At 42.1% G+C, this 21,460-nt stretch overlaps 1 protein-coding gene across 5 annotated transcripts; it reads left to right on the plus strand.

Annotated features, from left to right (window-relative positions):
• The first annotated feature begins 1,397 nt into the window (after window positions 1–1,397).
• mllt1a (MLLT1 super elongation complex subunit a) lies at window positions 1,398–21,012 on the plus strand. 5 transcript variants are annotated; one of them, XM_034583034.1, is made up of 13 exons: window positions 1,398–1,520; window positions 6,369–6,549; window positions 7,631–7,713; window positions 8,418–8,561; window positions 8,963–9,082; window positions 10,113–10,793; window positions 11,256–11,346; window positions 11,511–11,622; window positions 11,930–12,029; window positions 12,747–12,824; window positions 13,718–13,789; window positions 13,948–15,889; window positions 15,922–21,012. In XM_034583034.1, the coding sequence occupies exons 1-12, from the start codon at window positions 1,509–1,511 to the stop codon at window positions 14,074–14,076; spliced, it is 1,803 nt and encodes a 600-aa protein (XP_034438925.1). In that variant the 5' UTR covers window positions 1,398–1,508; the 3' UTR covers window positions 14,077–15,889; window positions 15,922–21,012. The 5 variants fall into 5 exon arrangements, with proteins under 5 accessions (XP_034438925.1, XP_034438926.1, XP_034438928.1 ...); XM_034583035.1 differs by having other exon boundaries at window positions 13,948–15,876; XM_034583037.1 differs by having other exon boundaries at window positions 12,747–12,815.
• The last annotated feature ends 448 nt before the right edge of the window (window positions 21,013–21,460 follow it).

Below are 21,460 nucleotides of genomic sequence, written 5' to 3' on the forward strand. Positions count from 1 at the left end.
GAGTATGGAGGGAGAACAATGAAGTATATTAATTTTGTGTATAGTGTTATATGTATAGTTTTGTACAAGAGTTTACTTTAAAAAAAATAAACACATGTGCCATGAATTATATAAAATACAGTTTAATTTGAGCTGTTTTGCCATTTCTCTACTAATCATGTTTATGACCCAAAGTGGTAAAATGATCCAATGTTTTACATAAATAATCATAAATTAGAGAAAGGTGCAAACAGATATATGTATTTAGATTAGAACTTTGTTTTTTCCCCTTGACTTTTTCTTTTCATCATCTCACGACACCTGAGATTTATCTGGTGACCCTTTAAAGTGGCCTGACCTGTAGTTTGGGAACCTCTGGACTAAACTACCTGACTCTATACAAGGCAGTTAAACAATGTTAATGAAATGTCTTTTGATTTGTCTGTTTATCAGTCAAAACTCAATAATGTGTCATAAACTAGAGACTCGTGCATGACTCAGAAAAGCAGGAGTCAGGCTAAAACCAGAAAATGAGACATTTGATTTGCCAGTTAATTTACTTTGACTAACTTGTTAATAGGCCCATTGGTGCAGCTCTAGTGCATTTGATATGTGATGTTGTTGTAATTTTACATAAATGTCATGTATGTGTTATAAAATGCTATTAATTGTTGCTTGTGAACTTAGAACATGGAACTTCCCACTGCTCACCATGTGACCAAGGAAAAGCGTGTTTGGAAAACATGAAGGATTTGTGGCAAATAGCAAGCATGTTTGACTCAGTTCAGACAGGGTGGGAAAATACAAGAAAATAAATAAATGATACAATTGTATAATAATTGTACACTTTCTTTTTTTCAATAAAAAGTTGCAAAGTGCTTTACAGGGATGTATCACCAATACAATACCAGATAATTAAATATTCAAATATTCAGTGATACAAAAAAAATTGTTTAATGCCACAAAATGCTTTTCTCTCATTTAAATTGTAATTGTAGACTTAAAATACTTGACTTTAACTTGTGATGAATCATTCTTGTACTTGTGCTCTAACATAAAAACACTGCACGTGGGACAGATCGCAATCAGACATAATCCTCATCCATCCATGTTATTGATATTGCATTTAGCTGTTAGTGATGCTTACAACGTGAAAGCCATAACCTGATTAATCAATTAGCGTCATGTGCATTTTACAATTGAAACCGAGCTGCAGCCATTGGGACAGAGCCGCTGTCACTCGAGAAAACCTCCAGTCAATGCTTTAATTGTATTTGCAGCTCGGGGGGACGGCCCGCCCCCGGGGACTCCCCATTGGCCGCTTTCAAGAGTGCTCAAACCTCCCGCGCTGTGATTGGCCACGGGAGCTTTCTGTTTGGGTCGCCTGCCAGCGGCCGTGGGGAAGGGGCGGGGCCGCGTGTGGCTTCCGCTTCTGGGCTGGATTGACACACAATGAGGAGCCGAGGCTGGAGAGACGCGCTGCGAACACCGCTGTAAATAAATACTACAATCACTGAGGCCGGAGCGACATGGAGAACCAGGTACTGTGGCTTTTCCGTCTCCCGGGGGAATGCGAACTTTCCCCGGGGGGAACGGCAGCGGGCAGCCCGGCGGCGGGGCAGGGAATCGGTCCTGTGTTCTGGTCGCCAGCAGAGAAAAAACCCGCTGCTAATGAACTCGTAGTTGTTTGGCTCTGGAGCTATGCTAGCTGGCCACTCATACATCGGTATTTACCGCTAGCCGTAGCCGCCGTGCACCGCACCGCTCGGCTCCATGGCTGTAGCCACACAAAGAGACCCACACCTTGTGTTCGATCCCCCGTGTTGTGTTTTTAACCACGAGCGGGTGCTCCCGGTTTCGCACTACAAGCCACCCGGGGCGAGCTTCTTGTGCAGCTAAGCTAACGTGGCTAGCTAGTCTACCTTCCAGGAGAGTGTCGGCCGTTGGCTAAAGGCTAAGGAGCCGCTACAAGGCGCCGGGGAAAAGATTTGTCCTCCCCAGGTTGGCTGGAGAGGCGGGGTGGTGCCTCCACTGCCAAGGGGCCTGGGATCCCAGCACATTACGAGGCTCATTCAAACAGCAGCCACCTCAAAACCCTCTGCAGTCAATATTAGTGTAATTTGCAAACCTTGTGTGTAATTCTTGCGCAGAACATTTCTGATTGCAGGGCAACATGCATGTAGCATGGTGGAGCAAGCTGATGTGTGTGTGTGTGTGTGTGTGTGCGTGCAAACGTTGAACTTGAATCCAGTCATGATGACCACCCATGCATGGGCTGATCATTATATAGGAAAGATCCCTGAAATACAAGGTGTACTTTTAAGGGCTGTAACTCATTGTGTATGGCAAGATCGTGCATTTGCATTGAATACTCGTGCATGTACAGATGTGCCCACTTAAGATTTATGTCATCGTGAAAAAGCCACATCATTTATATTTCAGAAAACAGGAAAGTTGGTAAACCCACGAATTGCATATCTGCTAACTCCAGGGGAGACACTGCCTCCGAATGGGTTGCTCTCTAAGTGCCTGAGGTTATTCAGGACTATATTTCAGATGGTTAGACCACACACACCCATGGGAAGGAGCTCAGCCACTTTTCTGAAACTAGTCTCCATTCAGCTTGGGTCCCTTTTTGAAGTTTTAACTAGTTCTGTGGATGTGATCCCAGTGGAACTCTTCTACTTCAAGTGAAAACCAGGTTGTCAGATCGTCACCTATGTTGCATGTAAAAGATTTACATTAGTTTACATGTCGGTAAAACAATGCAGTCTAATGCGGCAGCCTTGCACTGAAACCTACCTCCATAACTGTTGTGATGTTTACTATCCTCTTAAACTGTTATGAGAGTCTTTGATTCAGCCCCATGGTTAATGGCATTGAATTAAATAGCTTTGTTGTAAGAGGAATTATTAAGTATAATAATACAAGATATACTGTAGTAGTTTGTCACTGAAATAACTGATTTTATTTGCACAACTGTGATGTTGGAATGATGTTAGTCTCAACTTAACGATCACCTTCATGTTATTTACTCACGCACACACACACCCTATTTGCAAGACTCTGTTTTCCTTGGTCGCTGCAGATAGGCCAATTACGATTCCACTGTGACCCTCCAGGTTTGATCGTTTTCCAATACCCGTAACTTTTTGATCTCTGTTCACATCATCTTCCAGGTATTTAAGGTTGGGTGGGTATGATGAAGGATTTAGCACAACTGCTCTCGTGGTGGTTTGTGTTTGTGTATGTGTGTCCTCTTCCGGGGAAGCTTTCTGACTTTTCATTTCAGTCATTTATTAGCTGGAAGAGATTAATATGGTCATGAGGGGTGGTATTTACATGGCAGCTGGGAGTTCATTGTTTTCATGGGAGCCGCTGTGTCTGCCAAAATTTGTATTTCCCCTCAATTGGAGCTCTGTGTATGAGAAACAGAGATCATCTCAGTGTTAGTCGCTTTGTGTGTGATTTGTTTTTGTATCTCCTGCATTGCCTTTACTCAGGGATGGTTAAATAAGTACCACTACTTGTCTTTTTGTCCATCTGATGCGGGAAGATCGTAACGTTTGAGAGCTAACACCATTGTTTTATGGATTTCATCTTTTCAGGCAGTTCAATTAAAAGCCGTCTCCATCAATGTGGTTAGAGGTAGAAATTATTGTCAGATATGTACACGTTTCTAAACCTCTCAGGTGTTTCTGACATCTTGCTTTGACAGTTTGACTCAGTTGATTCAGTCTCTCTCAGTATAGTTTTCTTTGCTTGTCTGTATTTTTTCACGCTGAAATCTTAGTCAGTTCAGCAATTAGCAGATTGACAGAAAATGAATCTGTAATTGGAGTGAAAATACAGAACTATTTCTCGTTAGTTTCATATCATTTTCTTTTTGGGGGTTTTGAACAGTTTTTTTCAGAAAAAACAACATTAGAAGACATTACAATGGGCTTTATTTCAGCAATGTCTGAAATAAAGTAAGTAATAATAATAATAATAGGCAGTGTAGTCGTTTGATAGGAGATTAAACAGCAACTAAGTATGTGATTAATGATACTTTTATTACTAAAATGCCAGAGATTAACTTTCTCCAGCTTCTAAAACAAAAGGGTTATTTACTTGTCTGTTTCATGTATAAAAGTAAATTCAATATTTTTGACTTTCTTGGAAATGCAAAAATGTAATATGTTTTCTAATTGATCTGCAAAAAAAATTGATCGGCAACTACTTGATGATCTATTAAAAAAGAAAAACTATCCCCCAAGTGACCAAATAACTTATTCAAATTGTTTAAAATTGTATTTTCTTTATCCTGTATTATAGTATCTTATATCTGTTTTGGAAGTAATTAGGTGAAGGCATCATCTTGGTCAATATTAATCTAGTAATCAATTAATTAAAACAATCATCATATGATTAAATAATAATAATATTCTTTGTTGTAGGCCCAATGTTTTCTCTGCCTCCTGGGCTGTTAGTGTTTGGTATGAATTACATGTTTGAAGTATTTATTTAATGGTTATTGTTTATTTTTTGTTGTAGAATGACTGTTTTCCTCTGTGGCTCATTATCTTCCCAATTTTTTGTGTTGTCCTTATCACATTCCTGATTTTACGAACGCCTTGGGGGGAGGGGGGTGTTGATTTGGTGGTCGGGTGGGGGGGGGGGGGGGGGGGGGCGCTCCATTGCTGCTCACTGTGGGTGTGGTGGAGTCTGGAGTTTAAGGGCATTACTGCCACAGAATGGCCGGGCAGAATGCCAGGCAGGGGAGGTGTGTGTGTGTGTGTGTGTGAGTTGGAGAGTGCTAGACCAGCTCATCTCAATCCAGTCCCCTCTAATCCCCCCACTCAGGCCCAGCTCACGAGCTGCTCAGTGCCGGGGCCAAATCCCCACATTCTTCAGTCGTCCCCTGGACATGAAGTGCCTTTCTGTCCTGTCCCGGTCCCCGTCCCCGTCCCCGTCACCCACCCATCCCTCATTCCCTTCTGCACTCCCATCTCCATAGCCTCTTCACTTGCTATGCCAATCACCAGCGCCGTGTCATCTGCGCGTCCTGTCGCGGTCATTGTTGTTGGCCGGGCAAGGTGGCTCAGCAATGTGCCCTTCTTCTGGACAAACCTTTTGAGATCGGTCGGCTCGGGCAGCTAATCACTCCCATTCCACAGGGAGCGTCCCGTCATTAGTTCAGCTTTGTGTTTGTCCAACCTCTCCTCTTCAGTATAAAGTCCACACACTCACAGGAGAGATTCAGAGTCTTTGTTTAAGATGGAATCAGAAACCAATGAATAATGGGCGCTTTGGATTGATATCACTACTCTGTTTGCTTTTGTTTTACGGTTTCTGCCGGTCTTAAAGTCTTGATTACAAAGCAGTTTCTCCAGCAAAGGTTTTAGGGGATCATTAAGTCTTAAAATATTTTTTTTGCCTGCTATAGGCAGTAATATGAAAGGATTTCTGGAAAATCCTCAGTACTACCATGGCCTTGAAGTAGTCATCCATCCTTTTAATGATGAGGTAAAAAAAATAACTTTTGGCTTCAATGAGCCAAAGTGTGTTTGGAGCAAAAACGAGCAGAATTTGATAAAAAGACCACCTCTCAAATCGTTAAAGTGCTGAGGTGGATCGATGATGGTTTGGGCTTCTTTTGTTGTGAGTGGAACTGCGGACATTTCATTGGTAGAGAGAAGAATGGATTCAATTAAATGCCAGCAAATAATACACCTGTAAATAAAATAAGAGAGAAAAGCTTTAGAGGACAACCTTTACAACAGGATGATGACCCCAAACCTCAAGAGGCACAAGCCATGGCCCTCACAGCCGCTTGTCCTAGAAATAATAGAAAATCTGTCTCTAAAGATCAGTGTCAATAAATCACACTGAATGAGATGATTTTTCAAGGGAGAAAGGGTGAAATTTCCTTACACAATAATCAAAAGACTTTTATATGTCTACAAAAAGCATCTACAAACTATGATATTTGCCAAAGAATCAGTAACTACTAGGGCGGCTAAACTTTTGTTTCAGGCCATTTTAGTCTTGCTATCTTGATTAAAAGATTAAATAAATGTGTCATCTTCAACTTAATACCTTTTGGAAACTGGCGTGTATATAACTCAAGTAGAAATATTGACCAGGGTTGCCAGACGGTTTCATTGTGGGGGAATTTCTAAACACAAGCAGACAATCTTTCGGCTTTTATCTGTCCTTCCTTTGCTCGCCACAGAATGTGCTATGTGTTGATAATGGTAGAATAATTAGTTTCCTGATCCGAGTAAATCTGTTGCCCAACATCCTGCCCTTGTAGTTCGTATAGTGCTTGCTTGTTCTCGTGTTTGAATGTCCTCTAGCCTACAGGCTGAGTTTGTGACCTTTTATTTCTACTTATCTCTTTACAGTGCACAGTGCAGGTGAAGCTGGAGTTGGGCCACAGAGCCCAGCTAAGGAAGAAAGTGACATCGGAAGGTTTCACCCACGACTGGATGGTGTTTGTCCGAGGGCCAGAGACCGGCGACATCCAGCACTTTGTAGAGAAGGTTGTCTTCCGCCTGCACGAGAGCTTCCCCAAACCCAAAAGAGGTAAAACAAAGAGATATCAATGTGTGAACACAGACACATGTTCTCAGGCTCACTAATCCTACAAGATATGTCTGGTTTATTAATGTAGCATAGTTAATTAACATGGGGGATTAATTGTGCTGCAGAAACTGCATTAAATACATACAGATTGAGACATCTTAAACACATGAAAACACAATCCTCCACCAAAGCTAACGTCCCATTTTGCCATGTTAAAGAAAGTGGAAAACAAAACAATTGAATGGGTTCCTCCTTGGGTCTTGCCCCATCCCTCCACAAAATGTCTTTGACATAGTTCAGTAGTTTTTGAGTCAACCCGACAAACGGCAGTGCAAACATAACCTTGTCTGGGATAAATACAAAATAAAAAAACGAGCAAACGACAATTGAAGCTTTATGTGATGATTATTTGATTATCTATTAATCTGCCTACTTCCGTTTTGATTAATTTGTCAATAAATTGAAATAAAATAATAAAAGGTGTCTGATAAAAGCCAAATAGCCAAGATATACTGTAGAGTCTCCATTAACAGATTCTAGTCGATATAATGTTTCTGTATGATTCTAATCCATATTAATAATTGGAGTATAAAGTTAGACAGGACTACATTTGTCTAATAATGTCTCATTTTGTGCGAGATGTTTTGGTTTTTTTCTTTCGTTTACTTGTTGGAGTTCATTTAGTGAATGAAATGATAGGAGCTCAAAGGTCAGCTGTTTCGAGAGCCTGTTGAATCCTCAAAAGAAACTCGGCCTTTGCACAATCCTACTTTTATATAAGACCATTGATGAATGGATCTGCTCCCTGATGCTTTGAAAACATAAGTAGATTTCCATACTTTGTCCTGTGATTCTAAAAAATAATTTGGTCTTGTCATTTGTTATGTTAGTGTTTATGCTTAGCTGCCCATGGACTGCAGATGGAAATTAGCTAGTAGATAAATCCAGTTCATATTTTCTGTTTGTATCATATTAATGCTTTTTGAAGAACAGAGGTAATAAACTAACACATGTATTTCTCCTATTACTTCTCTACTCTATTATTTCATGATGCCAGTGACACGTCTTTGTGTGTCCACAGTATGCAAGGAGCCTCCATACAAAGTGGAGGAGTCGGGCTACGCAGGCTTCCTCATGCCTATTGAGGTCTACTTCAAGAACAAGGTAAGCTTGACTGGATAGAGTTTAAATTGCTGACAAGTTTAGATTCTGTGTGGTTGTAGATAATGTTCCGATAGAAAGAAAACCCTAGTAAACGGCCTGATGGTCAATGTGTGACATTGAGGATGTAGTATAAAACTAATATGTGTTATTTCCTAACGTTATTTCTCTGTTAGTAATTTTGAATCATGAAAAAATAACCACTTAACCTTTCACTTCAAGATGACACTCAGTTATGTGAACTCCGGTGCTCCATCCTGTCCTGCAGGTCTTCTTAATATCAGACTTGTGGACTGCATCCAAAAAACTGTTACATCCTCTTTTTATGTGCAGTTAACTTTTACACTGTGGACAAATCTGATCAAGAACATAGCTGAAAGAAATCTGAGTTACCTTCACATTTATAAAAAGTTTTCTTTTCTTAATAAAATCTCTCATAAAATGTCCTCAGCTGTACTTGTCCCCAGTGTACATCTCCACGGCTTCTCTCAGGAATGTTAGTGGTGTTTTATCAGTGCACCAGACGTATGTCTGTTTTATTGACCCGGGTGATAGTTCATTCATTCAGCTTTATCTTTTGTTGTGAAATGTAAAGTTACTGGGAGGTGATTGTATGTGGGGCAGAAAGGCAAATTACTTTCTGTCACACATGCTTTGACAAGAATGTTAAAATGTAACATGAACTTAATGTTGTGTTTGTTTTGCAGGAGGAGCCCAAAAAGGTGTGTTTCAACTACGACCTGTTCCTTAACCTGGAGGGCAACCCCCCAGTTAACCACCTGCGCTGTGAGAAGCTCACCTTCAACAACCCCACCAAAGAATTCAGGAGAAAGCTGATCAAAGCTGGAGGGGTGAGGCACTGACTGGACTGACTACTGAATAACTACGTGTAGTCAGAAGGAGATAGTATCAGTCAACTATGGTTGACTCTGTCTAGTTTTAAAGTACTCTGTTTCCCCAAAATATATATATATATATATATATATACGAATGTCTTTAAACATATTCAAATTTTTTATTTAAAAGCAATGAATTTAGTGTCCTGGTGTAAAAGGCCCTAGAATGTATAAAAAAGACCAACATTATATTGATTAAAGTCTCTGTACACTTGACAGATCTGTAGAAATCTTGCTGTGTCCTCAGTTGAAGTAAATTAAAAAGCTGTTAGCACTATTTGGAAACTACATACAAAACAGACGGTGTCTTTATAAGTTGATGCTGATATTTTTAACTGCTGTCTCTTTAATTTCAGGTATTGGTGGTTCCAGAGGGGGCTGAAGCAAGACCCAATCCAGATTACCCAATGCTCCCCACCATCCCCCTCTCTGCCTTTTCAGACCCCAAGAAGACCAAGACCTCTCACGTGTCAAAGGTTGGTTAACACGACAACTACAAAGTGATCCTGTTAAAATCATCTGAGCCGTCTCAGCAGCAATCTCAGCTTTCTCGTTCAGAATGTTTAACCTGGAAATCACAACTTCATTGACAATTTATTTGACACACAGGCGCCGTGTAAATGGTAAAAAAGTTTAAAAAGTTAGTCTGGGGCCCTGATGGTTCTTTGCCAGGTGAGAGGACATATCAGGAGAAATAAGAAAACCGGTCTTTGTCTTGCGGACAGAAAAAGTCAATGCGAGCCACTTTTGAAGACACATGACCACTTCCTCCAGTCCTTGAGTATATTGAAAATACATAAAATCTCTTATATGCATTTCAAGTTTAATAGTGTAAGTTTGAGAACTCGTAAATCTTTTTGATGATATGTGGGTGGACAGTGTGGAAACTCCATCCTTTCCTCCTGTATCGTTGTGCCAGAGAACTCTGTTAAAAGCCACTCATGTGGACCTGCTGTGTTTCTCTGCACATTTACCACCACTTTGAATTTGCTTGTTGACTGTCTGCACTGGAGCCAAGAGTCTAATCTCATGTAACTTCAGAAATACAACCAGTTCAGTCCTTAACTTGTTTGGCTACTTCCTTGTTTGTCCTTGGTTGTCAGTTAAGCAGGTTGTCGGGATCAGCGTCTAAATACTGTCCATGCTGTAGCTCAGAGTGCTGAGTGCTTTACATATCTGTTGTGTCACAATAGACTGATTGTCCTACTTGTAACTATCCTATCATTACAAAGCATGATCGGTATAGATCAATTTTTTTTTTTTTTTTTTTTTTTACTAAGTTCATACTGACCAAAACACTTTGGTATAACATGTCATTCACAGTAAATAATGTGATTAGACTTTATTGGCAAGGCCTGATTTCGTTACTGAGGAGAGAGCAATTTCCTTAAACCTCCTGACCAGGTCTTCGAGTGGCTGAGCCTGTTTCCTTTAATGGGGCCTTGAGCTGAATGCATTAAGAGTTAACTACCTATCTATGACACTGTTGCTGTTTTCTCTCTCCAGGAACCCAGCAAAGAAGGAAGCGGTGGAAGCAAGGGACCGAAACCACACAAGCTGACCAAGGAGCATCGCGAACGACCCCGAAAAGACTCAGAGAGCAAAGCCACGTCAAAAGGAGACAACGACAGAGATGGAAGCAGCAAGAGTGGCCGAGATCCTTCCTCTTCCTCATCCACGTCTTCAAAAAAGCCGCCAGAGATCAAAGTGAAAGAGGAAGTGAAGGTCCTACCCAAGGCGGCATTCAAGGAGCCTAAGCTCACCCTGAAGGAGTCAAAGATGGAGGGCATGTCCCCTAAAGGAGGGGGGGCTGGGAGTGGAGGGGGCGGTGGGGGAGGAGGCGGCGGTGGGGGAGGAGGAGGCGGGGGAGGCCCGGCAGAATCCAAAGCACCAGGGAAACGACCCTCCACTGTGGAGTCTCCCAAACCCAGTGCGAAGAAGCAGAAGAAGGCCAGCTCTGAGGGGCCGAAGGGGCCAGGAAGTGGAGCTTTCACAGGAACCTCTCCTCGTGTCTCCTCATCGTCTGCAGCTAACCAGTCCTACGCTGAGAAGAAACCCTCCAAGGAAAAAGGTCGCTGGGCCAGAGGCAAAAATGACACACAGGAGCTGAAGGAGCCCAAGAAACTTCCAGAGTCAGAGGAGTCGAATTCAGAAGATGAAGCCTCTTCAAAGTCAGAGGTACGAGAGGTAGAGACGAGTCAATTTTACTTCATTTACATTAATGTTTTAGTTTTGAAGTTGTTCATCTGTGCTTCACTACATACGTACGTCCTTGTCTAGTCAAAGGTCAAGGTCACTGTGACCTCCCATATGTCCCATTCCCCGTGAATGTGATGTATCAGGAAATCCAGGAGGGATTTTCATTACATATTGTGCAAATGTCCACTTTGACCCAAGGATGATCTGAAAAGAATTTGATGGTCAAAGGTCAAAGGTCAAGGGCACTGTGACCTCACTAAATATGTTTTTGGCCGTGACTTAAGTATTCATACACTCATTATGATAAGATCCACTTACTTCCTTTTATTCCCCTCATGGTCTTCACTACATATATTACGTGTTTGGACAAACATGGAAACTGGTAATTTTAGTCTTATCCCATTTCCTTCCTCTTTTTGATAAATCGTTTTTCTTCTTCTCCTCTCACAGCAATCGGCCCCTTCCAGTCCTTCCAACTCCAGTTCTAGTTCTGACTCCAGTTCAGACTCAGACTTTGAGCCGGGACAGAAACAAGGGCAAGGTACAGTCCGTTATCAGACATGTACAATTGCTTGGCTGATTGAATAAGCTTGTGTTCCACTACGATGGTACGTCCCCCTGCTGAGAGTCTCTGTGTCTGAGAATCGTCAGAGGGAAATGAGTGTTCAGGTCAATAGTTTTATAGTTTGTGTGATTCTTCCCCAGGCCCGTTAAGATCCATGGTGGAGGAGATCCAGTCAGAAGAGTCGGATGATGATGACAGCAGCTCGGAGGAGGAGACCCCCATCAAGACGAACCCCCCAAACCGTGACTCTCGGTCAGTCTCCCTCATCTGCTCACTTCACTTTTTTCTGAAGTTACATCAATCTATGATCTATACGGAACACGCAGACGGAACAGTCACACTCTGGAGCCCTGTGCACGAGCCTTAAATATTCTCTGCCAGCCTCACTTTATGTCCTACATCATTCTTGTCTACTCTTGTAGATTTTTTTTTTTATTTTAGTCTCCTCCACTGAGAGATTACAGGCCTTAGCCAGAAAGAACTGGTGTTGACAATGTGTTCTGGCTGTCAGTCTGTGTGTGCGCCATTGACCTCTGACCTCCTCTTATCCCCCTCCCAGACTCAGCTTGGACAGCGAGAGTGACAGCAGTGACGGCTCGCACCGCCCCAGTCGAGACCCCGCCCCGCCCCCACAGAAACACAGCTCCTCCAACAACAAAGTGAGTCACACGGGCCTCTCGTTCTACGCTCTGCTTTAATTGACATATTGACAGGAGCTGAAATGATTTGACTAGAAAATATGTATTTAAACCAAGCATGGGCTTTTACAGTTGTTGACCAACAGACTCCGAGTCAGACCTACCACTGGCAATCCTGGTTCTATAATAATATAATATAATATTCTTAATATTATAGTGTTAGATTGTTTCTTTTATTCATTTTGTGCCTTCTTCCTTGTTCAATGTGAACGGGACTCGAGTAAAAGTGTTGTGTGGTTTAACTCTTTGATTTTGTGATTAAAATGAACAAGGGAGATTTGTTTTGTGCGTTTGAGAAAGTCACGTACGAGTAACACAATCAAAACAATGACAAACAACACACCAAGCCATTTTTAGACAGACATGACTCTTACATTTAAATACTTGCTGCATTTTTTATTTGGCTCATTGCTTAATTCAAAATAGCCTGAAGCCATTCAGCGAACTGACATGGAATCCTCTGTTTCAGCCCTTTAACCCCCCACTTCCATTTCAGCTGCTTTCACTGTCACTGGTGTCCTTGATAGTCTCATGGTCTCACATCACGTCCTCTGTCTCTCTTCTCTGTGACTTCTCTCTCTCTCTCTCTCTCTCTCTCTCTCTCTCTCTCTCTCTCTCTCTCTGTCTCTCTCTCTCTCTCTCTCTGTCTCTGTACTTTCTCTGGTCTCTGTTCTGCAGGTGTCTGGCAGAAAGAGTCCAGATTCCTCCTTCCGCTCAGAGAAGGTGTTGAAGAAGGGATACGACAAGGTAGGAAGGGTAAATCAAACTTTTTTTATACTTTTAACTTTCACACACACAAGTCATTCATGAACTCAAGATGCAGTAATGGACAATGAATTGATCCAGATGTGCAGACAGACTCTGACCTATGAACCCTGGTAATGAGATGATTTAAGTCATATTAAAACATCTGCTGAATTTAATGCAGATGGATTTTTCTGAGACATTAACTCATTCTGACTAAATACAAAGGAAGTGTTCTTCAGTATGTAGCTTCAAAACAAAACAGTTTAACTATTTCCGGCACAGAAACTAGAAGCTAAAACTTTATTGTGCAAATGTTTTCCAGTAAAACTAAAATGAGGAAGTTTTCAAAATTCATGCCATGAAAGGTTATGGTTTGCTCAGGTGATTGACGCCTGATTATGACTCAATGGAAAATCCTGATGCACCACATCCCATCATCGCTGTCATTGTATTGGAGTGTGCATTGTAAACAGTTAAGACAGTGGTGAGGTTGGGTTTCTGTGATACAAGACACTGTGGTTAACCCGGGTTTTACCCGTAAGAGGCTGTAAATGCCATCACATCTGCCTGTCAGAAAATGGCGAAGTCCTCCCACAATTACCCAACATCAGATTTGGGGATCTGCGTCAGGCCCTTTCTTTAACTTTCCCAAAACCAATGACTCAGACCACATTTCTTACACAACTATTTCCATCGCTAGTCATTAGTCACCTGTCAACTTAGAAAAGGTAGGCAAATCAAAAATCCAATCATGGAAGACTAAGAATTACAAAAGCATCGAGTTCCTGCACTGAATCTTGACATTCTAATCTTCACAGTCAAACCTACGCTAACCTAGTCTCTTAATACTGAACTGACCATGTACACTCTCCTCTGTAATCTAAATCTAAAACGTGCTGCAGGCCTACACAGAGGAACTGGTGGACCTCCATCGCAGACTGATGGCTTTAAGAGAGCGTAATGTTCTACAGCAGGTGTGTGTTCATGCTTCTGTTTTGCTCGATACATCTGCATGGCATCTGTACCAAAACAAAACTGTGATATTGCAGTTTTTGATATTTAATAAGGCGTCATCGAACATGTGTGTACGATAACCGATGATAATTGACCTCTCCTCCTCGTCATCTGTCAGATTGTCAACCTGATCGAGGAAACGGGCCACTTCAACGTGACCAACACCACCTTTGACTTTGACCTCTTTTCACTGGACGAGTCCACTGTCCGCAAACTACAGAGCTACCTGGAGGCGACGGCCACGTGACAGGAAGTGGACGCCGGCGTGTGGATGGCAGCAGCGGCGGGAGTCGACTCGCCACCTATTCTCCTCTCGCAGGCGAGGTGACGAGTGGTCACATCTGCCGCAGCTGTTTCACAGGTCTGACTGAAACATTGAACAACTACCACACGGACAGAAACACACGGTCAAACACGAGCACACATGAAGACACACCACTTTCACGTGACGCTGGGGAGGAAACGGGAGGAGGTGGCGGAGGTGATGAAGGGAGCGCTGGAGCCGATGATCTCCGTCTACAGTCAGGATTTTCATCACACGTCTCTTTTTTTTTGAGTCCGTGCAGAGCTTTGGAATGCACCCCACACACACACACCCCCCCCCGTCACCCTCCTGCACTGCACTCATATTGCTCCCGCCTTAGTGAAGCCAATACTCCTCCTCCTCCTCTTCACACGCACACTTCTTACCCAGCAGAGCACTCCAGTTCCCCTCCCCCTGCTGTCAGCTGGAGCTCATTTCTCTCCCGACATACTGTTGAGTGTGAGTGAGTGTGTGTGTCTGTGTGTGTGTGTGTGTGTGTGTGTGTGTTTTTTGTCTGTGCACGTGTGTGCATGCGAGCACTGCTGAGGTTTAACAGGACAAGTTGTGTTTGTTGTTACTGACTTCTCTTTGTTCGTGATGCCCAAGTACAAACAACAGCCAGTTTCCCTCCTTCCCATGAACACACGTGGAAAAAATTTACATACAGGTAACCTTTACTTTAACCCCCCCCCCCCCACCCTCCGATTGAGCATTTATGACTACAGGCACTACACTAATATTAAGTAAACGGTTTATAGCACACTGTAATGCAGTTGTAAGTAGCTATGAATGTTTAGTGTAATTATGTAGATAAGACAACACTGACTTTTTGAAGAAACATTCGTCCAAGAAGTCCACATCCTTGAAGCCTTTTCTCTGAAAAGTTAAACAGAAATTAATATTCAAGAGGAATGTCAGTCAGATACTCAATTTTTTTGTGTCAGGGCCTCGTGAGCAGACATAATGAATTTCTTCTTCTCTCTTCGAGCTGCCCAGCTTCTGTGACAGCGTTAATTCTTGGCTGCTGGACACATCTTTCTTCCTGGTTCGTTTAGCATGAAATACTCGTTCTGACTCGTGATGAATTTATTAAAACCCATCCACCAGAAGCAGAAAGTCTAAATAAACCCTTTATTCGCTGACTTACTCTTAACAGACGCGAAGACACTTCAGAACCCACAATTCATCCTTCTGTGGGAGCTGCTGTATCAGCGGTGCTCTCTATTTGTAAAGAATATCTGATGTTATAAAGACACAATTGTCTTGTTCTTAAATAAAGGACAAACCACACTTTTGAAACTTTATTTTTAGAAAGAATAAAGTCTTATATTTGGATTAATATGGTATTTGTCATAGAAAATAATTATTGCATTGTCGATTAGCTGCTGATGTATTTTCTCGATCAATTACTGTAAAATATTTCTAAGTGAAAATCATAATCTTCCTCAACTAGCTTGTTTTTATTTGACCAACAGTTAAAAACTTCAAACACATTGAACAAATCTTCTTCCTGAGGAAGATGAAAGTAAATTAAATTGTGAATTTTTGCCTGAAAATTGTTTTTTGAAAAGATTCTAAAAACAGTTGCTGGTTCATTTTGTGTCAACTTCTGGTTAAGGCTCTAGTAATGATATATATTATATGGTACATTAGTAAACACTTAAATGTTCTTATACCTTCAAACAACTGCATTATAGAGTGTTTATTATATGTTTAGTGCTTTCAATGCTACACGGGGGGGGGGTGAAAGGAAAGTGTTTGCCAGATTCATGCACGTTTGTCTCCCAGGTCCTTACACTTAACACTGTACATGAAGATACTGAGATGTGTGTGTGCGTGCGTGTGTGTGTTTCAGATGAGGTTTCTCTGTTGTCTGAACATCTGAAAACGTCTCCTCTGTTGAGTCCCCCCCCCCTCCTCTACTTCCTCGCACTGAAAGCTGAGCCTTGACCTCCTACCAACAGACCCCCACCCCTTCTTTCCTTCAGAAGCTCCCTCACTCCATCCCTTCGTCTCTCCCTCCTCCTCCTCCTCTTATTCCCATATTGGCGTGCATGAAAGGGCTCGACTGCTCGTGGCCAGAGCAGTGGAGGATCACTCCGGAATTGCCTTCTAAGTGGTGGGAGGGTTTAAAGAAATAATAAGCCGTGAAAAAGTAGCCATACTTGTCTCCCAGAATCCAAAAATACGAAAACAAAAAATAGGGGCCACGCTTTTTTACATTTTATTTTTCTACAAGTGCATTTTTGTGTATTTATTCCCACACTGCGGTTAAGGAAAACCTGTGAGCTATGAATGTATATCGCTTTTACTTTTCTACGGCTAGCAACAGCCCCACTCTAGTGCCTTTTTCCTGCACCTTGCAGTGTGAGGGGGTGGTGTGCGCTCTCTTAGCCATGGTCACACAGATTGAACCCACCCCCCTCAAAACGCCCCCCTCCGCGGGGGAAACAAGTGTTAAGTGGGATGCCTGAATATCCAGTATTGTCTTAATGGCGTTCATCCCTGCGTCTCCTTCTCCAGTGTCTTTGTAGGCTGTCGTCCTCTTACCGGTGATATTTCTGTTAATTGAGCCCTGTAGAAATTTCGAAGATGACTATTTTTCATTGATGGTGGTCATGTTTTTGTGTTCCTGCTTTCTGAGATTAGATTCGGTGTTTTTTTAAAGAGGGAGCATCAGGTTACTGTGGTAGTTACATTAATTAGCTCTAGTAACAGTTGCGTTCAGCTGTGTTTTGTGCGTGTGTGTGTGTTTTGTGAGACGGTTGTTGTTTATCAGGGTGGGGGGGGGGGGTTCCCTCTTCAAGCGGATTGAAGTATTTGAACTGAGAGTTTGATACCAAGTTAAGCAGCACTTGATCTTACAACAGGACACATGAGCAGAAACATAAGCTAAGCAAAGCACTCCTTGTGTTTTTCTTACCCCTGAATATTTCAAATGTATTCCTCAGGGGCCTGAAACATGATGAAACTGTGACAGAGGCTGACTGGTCTCATGAAGCTGGTTCACTTCACCCAGAGACGGATCTGACTGAGGGTTCGATCAAAAACCTATGAAGGACTAATGAGCACAAGGCAACACATTGTCACATTAGTGGATTCACTTGGCTTTACATGCTAAATACTGTATATCAGACAGGTTAAATGTTTGTAGCACAACAGTTTCTCTTTTTAATATGTTTATGCCTTTTAATGTAGACGACAGTAGAGCTTACAGCCTGACTAATATGACTTCTGAGGTGGATATTGATTTACAGTTGAAAACTAAACTCATTTCTTTTTTACAAGATACACTGATACCAAAATATAAATACACCTGCAGTGCCAGGGCGATTTATTCAGCTTGAACTAACAACATTTCACCTCATTGTCAGAAGCTCTTGGTCTAAAAACCACGACATTCAACAGCAGGTGCTCACAGATCTGAACTGAATCTTAAGAGTTGTAATTAGTTCTAACTTTAGCTACATGCTAAGTGATGAAAACTGTTCTGAGTGAGATTAAATAAGGAGTTTTCAAGGTAGATTTTTATTAGAGGATTTGATACTGAATCCTTCATTCGATAAATCAGTCCCTCTTCAGGCCGGTTTCAATACTTAACATTTACAGTTGATGAATCTTCTCCACAATTCTCAGATTTGTCCAGTTTGGTCTGTTTGCTGCGTCAATGATCCATTACTGGAGTTCACTAGTGTCATTTTATCAGTCTGGCAAATTAACTTCAAGTAAAATTTGTGCAGCGCTGTCTCCACTGCTCAGTCCATTCTTTTTTAATATCAGCAGGACCCAGTGCTTTGTCACAGGCTGCAGTAGTAAACTGTTCTATAATTCTCACTCTTTTGATTATTCAGTTATTTTTCTATTTATATTTCCATCATGTTTACAATGTATCTCTAACTTTTCAAGTCCTGAATATATCAACATGCAGCTGCTCCGACGACCCGGATATCTCCGCAGGCTGTGGACAGTTTATCTCATATCTTTATAATCTGTTAATGTGACACGTGATCGTTTTCTTGTTACACTTGTTTCATCTAAACAAACACGTTGTGCGGCTTTTTAAGAAAACCAGAAACCGGCTTCATGAGACCGAAGCCAGAAAACTTAAAAGAAAAGAGGGAGGGAGGTTAACTCGCTTCGTGATTCAGGCCCCTGGTGTGTTAGTTCCTGTGGCCCCTTTAGGCTTCACACACATGTACACACCCACACACACACACACACACCAAACCACTGTGGTACAGACCTTCAATGAATAATTCCCTCCCCGCCCTCCTCCCCTCGTCTTCAGTTCTCTTCCTGCCGACAGTGTTTTTATTCTGACGCTTCGATAGCTTTAATTCTCCCCCTCTCGTCCTCTGTTGCCTGCCTGGCTCAGCGACATGTTCACACTCCCTCTGTCCTTACTGTAACCTCCGCCTGAGCATGGAAAGTGTGTCTCAAATACAAAGTTAAAAAAATACCCTGGATCCCTGCCGCCTTACGTGCCCTGCAGTAACCCCCCCTCCTCCTCATCCTCTCATTGCCCCTCGCTCCTTTCCCCCTTTCATTTTCTCGAGGTGTGGCCTCCGAACTTCAGGCCGTGATTAACTGAGAATGAACTTTGCAACTGTGTGAGTGACGTTTGTGCATCTGCGAGTGTATTTGTTAGCGAAAGGAGGAATTAGAGAAAAAAAAACACTCTTCTTGCTGTCGCCCTCCTCTGTTCATCGATTGTGGGAACTTTTAAGTCCTCGTTCATGAACTCTGACCTTTGACCAGGCACTCATTCAGTCCCTTGTGGTGGAGGAGAAGAGGGGGAGTTAACAGGGACTGGAGAAGACCCACTGTCTACCCCACAGTCAATGTTTTATTTATGGACCTCTGCACTTTTGGCTGTGATGACTTCAGTACTTAACGTAGTTACCTGAACTGTATTTTTAAGGATTTTATACAATATTTACATGCAATACAATATGAATTGATTTTTTTTTTTTTTTTTCCTTTGCCAACTTTATTTCTTTCTTTCTTATTTAATTGTCTTTACCTTTGGCATGTTTGGTCACTATTATTCACAAACAAACATGTCCGTCAAATCTATTTTAGGCATCAAATGTTGTTATGGGGATGTTCCCTGTATGTTGTGTATCATGATTCTGATGACAGCTGAAAACCAAGAAGCAGGTGTTGGACAAACGTTTGCTGGATGAGCTTAACTTCATCATATCTCTGCTTCCAGTAACAAAGAGCTGGACCTGAACGGGGACGTGAGGAGTCCATGCTTCAGTTCAGTGAACTGAAAACCCTTTATTTTCTGTCTCTTGTCCAGTTATGATTTGAGTGTTTTTATTTTAGTTTTAAACCCTCCTCATTAATAGAAGTCTGTACCTGAACAACAAACTGACACCCTCACGTTACTGCTCTGATAAAGTGAACCTGAAGCAACACAGCAATAGGAAACGGTAGTTTGCGAAGTTGTGGGGATCTGTGTGGAGCCGCTCAGTTCTTCCGTACGCGACATCACGTGACTCACACTTTGTGGCTCTTTCACAGCCGGAACCGTATGAAACCGAAACTCGAAGTCATGACGTCCCGTCCAGGTTAGACTCTGTTCCGTTAACTCCCGTCACGCGACAGTCTCTCTCTCATCTAGTATTTCTCACATCAATGTTTCTGAAAAAAGGAAGTCATGTTTCCAGAGTTTTACCTCTTGATCACAGGAAACAAAAAACTACTGCTCTCCTTAAAACTACAAGCACAACAGCGCAGGTAGTTTCATTTCTTTCCACTTGTATCCTCTGCTGTCTTAATGCTCGTTTCCCCTCTGTCCTGCTGAAACCACGGCCTCTCAGCTCACCTTTCATCGGTTGTGCTTTTAGCCCACAAATGTCTGAGGCTTATGGGAAATGGTTTTCAGTAAAGGCTGCAAAACATAACAAAAACGAGATAATAGTAAAATGCTAATGACATCTGACATCTCTTCTAATGCTGGATGTGTTGTAGCATAGCTACAAATACCCACAAGTTCCAGTTTCACCTGCGCTTTTACGAGCACCTGCATTAAAAAAATTATCAGGACACTTAACTACGGCTCCCAGGATGCATTTCTGCAAACTCTGTAGATTCAATTTCAAATTCACTGCTGCTGCTCTGACTCGCACCTCCGCCCTGGCATCTTCTCCATGGCAACGGCAGCTGAGGCTCACGGTTGTGGTCGTATTTTCGAGCCGTCCACGATGGTCGTCACAACATGAACCCGTACGATAGTTGGATCATCCAGGAGAATCCCGTGTTTCTGTGCTGAGCGACACTGACGATGTTCATGAAGTGAAAAATTTAAAAACAATGGAGGAAAAAAACAAAAAACACTCCCACTTTGCAACTCTATGAGCAGGTCTGTGGGAAGTGGAGCCTTTCAGCTGCGACTATATATATAATACGTGTTATAATACAGCAAAGGTAGAATATTATCTACTGTGTGGATCTTAAAGAGGACGAGGAAAAAGCAAAAATATTGAGCAAATGGTTCGTTGCAAATATGTGGAGGGGGGAGGGAGGGGGCATGTGCAGACGGGGTGTTTCCTGTGTCAGTGGTTGTCATAATGTGTCTGTGACAAGGGGACAGGGTTTGCCTGTATTTATAAAGGTTTGATTTGTTTTTTTAACTGGGGGGGGGGGGGGGGTCTGAACTGTGTCCATATATGTGGTCGAGGCTGCAAACAACTGGCAGAACAAATGAACTGGATGGCAGAAGAACAATTTGGTATTTTTAAAAGTAAAGACTTGGCATAAATGCCACCATGTGGCCATTTGATGCAAGTTGTTAACAAGGACAACACATGTTATTTTAATGTTATTTTTTATTTTGAAATCATATTATTAATAAAGTCATTAAGTACTGTTGCCCCAGTGTCGTCTCATCATTTGACCGCTGTGTGACCCGGTCATGGCCGCGGGTGAAGGGTTCGTGGAAAGTTCATGTGCCGGTCAGTGCGGCGCGGGGGTGAAAAGGACAAGCAGCGGGCCGAGCAATAACCTTCATGATGCATTGACCATCTATCGAGGAAATGTCACTTCAGGGAGGGACGTGATTGGCAAAGGACGATCAATGAACTGAGTTTGACTGCACAGAAAACATACAAGTCTTTTCTCACATATTGTCTAAGAAGGAGAATGGTGCGGATGATAAAATCCATTTAGCTGCTGAAGTATCGGTGGAGGAAGAAGTACGACTTCACTGAGGTCACAGATAATCACACATTAAAAAAAAAAAAGACCTGGATAGTAGTTGAAATTCACTTTTTTCAAGTTTTCAGATGTGAATAGTGAGTCAAAATGTAAAAAATTATAT

Source organism: Hippoglossus hippoglossus, chromosome 4, assembly GCF_009819705.1.
Source record: "Hippoglossus hippoglossus isolate fHipHip1 chromosome 4, fHipHip1.pri, whole genome shotgun sequence".
Classification (NCBI taxonomy): domain Eukaryota; kingdom Metazoa; phylum Chordata; class Actinopteri; order Pleuronectiformes; family Pleuronectidae; genus Hippoglossus; species Hippoglossus hippoglossus.

Excerpts from the sequence above, each read along its gene's own strand:
- mllt1a (XM_034583034.1), top strand. Across the intron at positions 11,623-11,929 it reads CCCCCAAACCGTGACTCTCG|ACTCAGCTTGGACAGCGAGA; the intron begins GTCAGTCTCCCT and ends TCCCCCTCCCAG. Across the intron at positions 13,790-13,947 it reads AGCGTAATGTTCTACAGCAG|ATTGTCAACCTGATCGAGGA; the intron begins GTGTGTGTTCAT and ends GTCATCTGTCAG.